Genomic DNA, 7625 nt, shown 5'->3' on the forward strand with positions numbered 1-7625 from the left:
GTTTGATCGCAAGAGTAATAACACGAGAGATAATGCCTCCAAACATGTCCCCCTCTCCCTCCTTTTCCTCTCTCTCTCTCTCTCTCTCTCTCTCTCTCTCTCTCTCTCTCATGGTAGAGTTGTAAAGTACTTTAGTTGTTTTATTATTTTTGTTATTTCAAGATATAATCTCAATTCAACTACAAATCTAGAAGCTTGAATGGAAGCTACTATTTTAACATGCTCTCTCTCTCTCTCTCTCTCTCTCTCTCTCTCTCTCTCTCTCTCTACAATGCTTTATTTCCCACCTTGTTCCCACCATCAGCCCTCAATTTGGAGAGTAAACATAAGTTTCATACTCATATCAAACAATTATATCTATTTATTGAAAGAGATTGGAAGGCCATACTACTATTTTTACCAAAATCATACCATCATTTGAAGGGCAATTTTTTCTCCTCACATTCTTGTGAAGGATAAACCAACCTTCAATTTCTAGGCTAGGTTTCCATACCCACAAAAGAGAAGGTATTGGGTCTCTCTCTCTCTCTCTCTCCAATCAGTTTTTCACTTGTTTTTAAAGCTGATCTAAAGCAAATATATTACACAAGCAAATAAATTACATATAGAACAAACACAAGTCAAAAAGCAATTGCATTATATCTTGGCCACCTACTTCAAACTATGCACCTACTCTAACTACTTGTTTGGAAAAAAAAACACAGTTCTTTAGGTCTACTTAGTTCCTGCTCAACTACTTGTTTGAAAAAAACACATTTTGTTTCGATTTGGACAGCCGGGCAGCTCAACCTCTGATGAACAAGTTTAGATTTGGACACTTGGCTAAGGTGATCCTACTAAAGAGGCTGATTTGGCGAATTGGAATTTGCCCTCTTCCCTCTCAAATCCAAAAACAAGTGAAGGTTCAAAACTGAAGCGTGATTCAAAATCTTGGGTTTTGTTTTTGGGCTCCAAAACACTTACTGATTGTAAGTGTTAATCCTTCTCTAATCCTGCCGATTCTTCTCTTTATTCTCTCGTCAATTCTCTCTGATCCTATTCTAAATTCGTTCATTTCTGTGAATTATGTTCTAATTGAGTTGATTTTCCCGATTCTTTTGACTATTCCTGAATTCTTCTTCATTTCTGTTGATTGCTTTCTGTTAATTATATTCCTAAATTCTTCTCTCTTTCTGGAAATTATTTTCTGGGAACGCTTCCATCTAAGTGATGATGCTTGTTGATTGGACAGAGAGGCTCTCTAGATCCCTAATGGCAGGCGTTGTGGTGGTGGGCGGCCTTCTGTCGGCCCTGCTAGGCTATGCAGTGAAAAGCAAGCTGGCCAAAACCAGGAAACCCCAAGCAGTGACCGTACACATGATGGGGGGCGAGCCTGGCCTCACAATGAGAAACCACGCCTTTGCAACTCTCGTGGAGTTTCCATGGGAGAGTGCCACCACCCTCGCAGCTCTTTTCGAGCAAGCATGCAGCATGTATGCCTCTCAGAAGCTGCTGGGCACCCGTGAACTCATCCGAAGAGAACTCGAGACCGGCCCTGACGGAAAACCTCTCGAGAAACTGTCAATGGGTGGCTATGTGTGGACATCTTATGCCAGAGCCTTCGAAAGGGCTTGTAACTTTGCCTCAGGGCTTGTAGCCCTTGGACACCACAAGGGAGAGAGGTGTGCAATATTCGCCGAAACCCGGGCGGATTGGTTCATTGCATTGCAGGTATGTTTGCTATTTTCTTGCACACTTGTTGTATCTGCCTTCTGTGAAGCCATGCAGCCTCAAACAGTCTGGCTCTTGTGTTGAAACAAGATTGCCTTTGAATATTCTGACTGTATGTTGTATGCCCCCCTTAGTGGGTGAAGATGACCTCATGCATTCTCTAAATGTCCTTTTGTGTGCTTTCCAGGGTTGTTTCCGTCGCAATTTCACGGTGGTCACCATCTATGCCTCACTCGGCGACGATGCCCTTGTACATTCTCTAAATGAGGTAAGTGAACGTGTGCTTATATAAGGGTTCCAACTTGCACTTACTCTTGAACTCAGCATGTGAAGATCATGTACTTATCTATGCCTACACCTACCTATGGGTGTTGCTGACATGAGAAGGGACATCGACTCATGATTTATGCGATATTGTATGGTACAGTTGTAGGTTTAAATCTTCATGAAGTTATTGAAAGGCTCATTTTCATCTTATGTGTGATTGTATTGTTTGATTGTGTTTTACTCTGAGCTTAGAGTTTTCATATGCCTCTGATATGAGTGCTGTAGAGCCTTAAGAGCTGCTTATGCACACCAAACTTGGATCTTTGAATTGCAGCATTTCCACCACTTTGCAAGCTTTATGTCTAGGTGCATGCACTTTCCATTTTTTTAAAACATGATAAAGCCATCTCATACACTTTCCATGGATGGCAGACAGAAGTTACTACTCTCATATGCGACTGTAGGCAGATGAAAAAGATTTCTTACCTTAGTGAACAGTTGGGGACACTTAAACGCGTTGTATACATGGAAGAGCTTGGAGAAACTTCAGAGCCACTGCTATCTGATATGCCTGGCTCCTTGACATTTGCATCACTCTCAAAAGTCGAGAGTTTGGGACAGAACTTGTCATTGCAACCAGACTTGCCTGTGCATAGCGACATTGCAATTATTATGTATACAAGTGGAAGCACAGGCTTGCCCAAGGTCAGACCTTTTCTCCCTGCATATTAAGTTCAGGTTTTAAGTGAACAGTAAATTCAGCTTTGAGTGTGATGATCTTGTTTATAAGTTCAGTAGCTTTGAAATTAACACAAAAGACATGCTTACTTTGTTGCCTTCCTGATGATGTGATAGGGAGTAATGATGACACATGCAAATATGGTGGCTACAGTCGGCGGCATTATGCATATTCTTCCTGGACTGTGTTCAAAGGATGTGTATATGGCATTCTTACCCCTTGCTCATGTATTTGAACTAGTGGCTGAGGTATTTATGTTTTTGGACACTGACTAGCAAACATTTATGCGTAGCACATTAGTGCTTACATAAACATCATCAATCTGCTCATACATGGGTTTTCTATGCAATGGCGCATGTGCAGTGTATCATGTGTGCAGCTGGAACTTCCATTGGTTATGGCTCTCCTCTAACTTTGACTAACACATCAAGTAAGATTAAGAAAGGCACTAGAGGTGATGCATCAGAGCTGATGCCAACTATCATTTCTGCAGTTCCTGCCATCCTCGATCGTGTTCGCAATGGTGTTACAAAGACAGTAAGTTGACCTGCCAAACTACTACATTAACACAGCACTTGCTACTCTTGCATTAAAGGTCATTTTTGGAAACATTAAGGTTGAGGCGAAAGGAGTTTCGAAAATGCTATTTGAAATGGCATACAAGAGGAGATTGGCAGCCATTGAGGGGAGCTGGTTTGGTGCTTGGGGTCTTGAGAAGCTTCTCTGGGATGCCTTAGTTTTCAAAAAGATAAAGTCTGTTCTTGGAGGACGTGTTCAACACATTCTCTCTGGAGGAGCACCCCTCTCCAGAGACACACAACGATTCATCAATATTTGCATTGGGTAAAATCTTTATCTAACTTTCCATGGACTCCATTACTGTTCTTCTGCTAACAATTCCAATGAATGAGGGTCTCCTCGCACCCATCACAGATCTCTGCTAATGGTCAATGTGTGCAGGCACTCCCAAAGGTACTTGACCAGCCATCACGAGATCTCTCATACATTTTCAGACCCTGATTTTTTTTTTCTTCACCACTAGAATGTGCTAAAAGCATTTCAGAAATTCCACAATTGACCTAGGGATCATAAGCAGCTACAGATGGGATTCTTTGCTTGTGGGTGTTTCCATTGTCTGTGCAGTGTGCTCACCTGTTTAATGAGGCGTTCTTGCCAGGGTTTATGTTAGATTTGGTCTCTCAACACCATAATTTCTAATAACAAGCCTAAAGAACCCATGGGCCTATGCCAATTACTGGTGTAAACTTGGTGTTTTTGACCAGTGTTTTTTAATTTACATCTATACATTATTGTAAATTGTAATGTGTGTAGTACACCAATTGGGCAAGGATATGGCCTCACAGAGACATGTGCTGGAGCAACGTTCTCATCTTGGGATGATACAACAGTTGGCCGAGTGGGCCCTCCTGCTCCACAGTGTTATGTCAAGGTAGCTACTTTCTAAAAAATTCGGTCATTACTCTTGAGTTTCCAAAGTCTAGATCTGACTTCAATCAAGAATGGAGGTCTTAGGAAAACAAAGATGAAGTCTCTAAGCATGTTTTTTTTAAATACAGAGAGAGAGAGAGAGAGAGAGAGAGAGAGAGAGAGAGAGAGAGTTTTGGAAGGCCAACAAAGACCCTTCACACCATAAGAACACACAATTTAGCAGGTCCTGTCAGTGGGCCTCAACTCCAACTGTGACTGGGGAGTCCTGTGTGTCATTGTATATATCTTGTGCAATTTGCATTGCCGGTCAATATAAAGAAGGATGTAAAGAGTGCCTTGGCAATGCTGTCCCCTTTATCAATGTGTTGTCATGCAAGTCTTATCTCTATGCTTGCAGATTGTGTAGAAGTAGACAGCCACCATATCTCTAGTTCTTGCATAATAACCTTGCAAAAGGATCCATAACCCTTCTCGAACATGCAAGGGTATGTCAACCAAGCTGAACATAACTAAAGCATGTTTACTGTTCCTATGTCTCGACTTCAGATGTATTACATACCCTACACACTTAGAGCTCCCTGTGCTCTGTTGTGAGTGGTGTCTTTAGACCTGTCTCTTCATGTATGTATGATGAGACATGGACTACTGTCTCACTCCACATGGCTAGCGTGGAAGACAGTACCAAGAATTGGCTTCAATTCCTTCACTTTGACAAACATATGTAACATGTTTAAGTAGGCTTTGCAACCCCTCATCTGTGTGTGATTAGGTTCAACATCATCTGCATGTCTCTAGATCTCTATATGCCCCAACGAGCAGTCAATTACTTGTTGTATAGGGTTATGGTAGCCCCAAAGTTTTCAAGGTTGCAATGACTGAACAGTGAAGAGGTCAAGACTAAACTTGAAAGGTTATCAATATCTCCATTGAAAAACCTGTTCGAGATTGCTAAATAAACTACTCTTATTGACAGTTGATTAACTGGAATGAAGGCGGATACACAATAGAAGACACTCCAATGCCAAGAGGCGAGATTGTCATTGGAGGACCCAATGCCACTCTTGGATATTTCAAAAATCAAGCTAAGACTGACGAGGTTTACAAGGTGTGCGCGCCAGTTTTGATTCACCGACCTTTTGGCAACAAATGGTATTATGTTTCTGGGAAGGAGCGTTAGAAGATACATTGTGATGCAATGTGCAGGTAGATGAGAGAGGCATAAGGTGGTTCTATACAGGTGATATTGGACAGTTCCATCCAGATGGCTGCTTGGAAATCATCGATCGGAAGAAGGACATTGTGAAGCTTCAACATGGAGAATATCTTTCACCTGGAAAGGTCTGATGAATTCTAGAAAGCAATCAACTTAGCTCCAATTAGAAATATATGGCCTTGAAAAATTTGATCAAAATTTCAGGTGGAAGGTATTCTTGTTAGTAGCAAGTACGTGGAGAGTATAATGGTGCATGCTGATCCCTTTCACAGTCATGCTGTTGCCCTAGTAGTTGCATCCCATTCAGCTCTTGAAAGCTGGGCTCAAGACAAGGGCATTCCCCACAAAGACTTCCATGATCTGTGCCTAAAAAATGAGGCAATAGAGGAGGTCACCTCTTCACTTCAAAAGGTAACTAACCAGTGGATTAAAGCAAGCGTCTCACATCCTAGTCAAACAATTGAGAGCACATTTTAGTTGATCACTGCTATAACCATTACTCTGATACGTATCATTCTTTTTGTATTCAGGTGGGAAAAATTGGAAAGTTGCAGAAAATTGAGATACCAGCTAAAATCAAGCTTTTGCCACAGCCTTGGACACCCGAGACTGGTTTAGTCACAGCAGCCTTGAAACTCAAAAGAGAAAACATCAAGAAAGCATTCATGAAGGATTTGAAGGCGCTTTACGACGAAGCATCCAATCCAGTCAGCCTACAATAAGCTTCTCACTACGTGCTGTCCAAGCCTAAGGGTTTTTTTGTAGAGGAAGGCTTTAGCTTCTATCACACAGTAAGATAACATGTGCCATACACACAAGATAATAGATGCACCCATAGCACATACAGGTCTACGTGTGTACATTCATTCCTACATACAGTGCACACATACATAAAATACCCACATATAGTGCACACACACAGAGATAAACATACATACACACATAGAGATAAACATACATACACATGCTTGCATGCTTACATACAACTACATCTTCATACAAAGTTTAATCCATGCATAATCTCAATTCTGCACACTACAAAGCCAAAGCCTGAGGAGGGCAATCTAGAAATAGTGTTGCATCCTGGGATATAATTTTGCATCTTTTCTAGCCCAATAAGATTTAGATTATCCCATAAAAGGATCTCTTGATCTCCATGTGATGTTGCAAGTTATCTTTTGCATTGACAGGGATCGGACTTGTGAACAAAGGGAACACAAATTAAGCTGAATTTCTTCCTACTTATCCTTCCATTTCACTCTATATGTCCGAGTTCTTCTACCTTTATTCGCAAAAAATCTCTGAATGGACACCACCAAATGAATTAAACTGAGTATATGTGCACAGAGGCCTTAATGATTACTTTGCATCTCTTAATGCCTCTTGCAATGAGGACTTTGGGCTATGAGGGAGTTGTGTGTGTGTGTGTGTGTGTGTGTCTCTCTCGGGTTGCTGCTACAAGAAGAAACAGGGAAAAGAGAAAAGCTTTATCTGCTTCAACCCTAGTCTCTACCTTAGTTAGCTAAACCCACCATTAATTTCCTTGACAATCTAATCTCTGAAGAACACCAAGAAGTTGGCTCTGAGTTGATCACAGCTCACTAGCAATACACAACTGAGTTGATCACAGCTCACTAGCAATACACAAAAAGAGAGCAACTCATTGTTGATTATACCACAAATAAGATCACAAGAAAATTTAATTACAATATAACAAGATGATAAGAGTCAAAGAACAAACAGCTAGCAATACATTATTCGTAATACACAAGTAAGAAAGAAACATTTGATGAAGGAATGGGCAAGATTATAGATTCAGATTAAACCAACCTCATTACTAATCTCTCTTCAAATGAGAGCTTGCAAGTACAGGATTTTGGCCCACCCCTCCCCCTCACCCCACAAAGGGGTGTAAGAGTGTGTGTGTTTCCTGTTGCAAAAAAAAGAAGAAGCCCTATAAGCAATGATTAGATTTTTCATGTACACGAACTTTTACAACTTTTGCAAACCCATCCTACATAGATGTACCCAAAAATTATGTAGTCCATGTAATTAAATACATCCATATTCTACTTTAGAGAGACTCTAAATAAGAAACTACACATTATTCATCTTGCCATCTTCCATCTTTGATGAACCTTAAAAGTAGATGGGCCATTAATAATTTTCATTTGTATTGCTAAAGATTAGGATAATAAGACAACGAGAGGATGATGATGATGATGTGCAATGAGAATTACAGTAATG

At 40.7% G+C, this 7625-nt stretch overlaps 1 protein-coding gene across 2 annotated transcripts; it reads left to right on the forward strand.

Moving 5' to 3' along the window:
- The first annotated feature begins 629 nt into the window (after positions 1-629).
- LOC147628448 (long chain acyl-CoA synthetase 8-like) lies at positions 630-6617 on the forward strand. 2 transcript variants are annotated; one of them, XR_015268109.1, is made up of 13 exons: positions 630-968; positions 1232-1710; positions 1898-1978; positions 2410-2682; positions 2833-2964; positions 3080-3253; positions 3333-3559; positions 4049-4166; positions 5139-5270; positions 5369-5503; positions 5583-5789; positions 5909-6169; positions 6569-6617. XR_015268109.1 is itself a non-coding variant. In XM_086813600.1 (12 exons), exons 2-12 carry the CDS (start codon positions 1252-1254, stop codon positions 6098-6100), a joined length of 2130 nt encoding a protein of 709 aa, XP_086669726.1. In that variant the 5' UTR covers positions 630-968; positions 1232-1251; the 3' UTR covers positions 6101-6617. The 2 variants fall into 2 exon arrangements, 1 of the variants encoding a protein (XP_086669726.1); XM_086813600.1 differs by having other exon boundaries at positions 5909-6617.
- The last annotated feature ends 1008 nt before the right edge of the window (positions 6618-7625 follow it).

This window comes from Cibotium barometz, chromosome 19 (genome assembly GCF_041138505.1).
Source record: "Cibotium barometz isolate CiBa-2024 chromosome 19, ASM4113850v1, whole genome shotgun sequence".
NCBI lineage: Eukaryota > Viridiplantae > Streptophyta > Polypodiopsida > Cyatheales > Cibotiaceae > Cibotium > Cibotium barometz.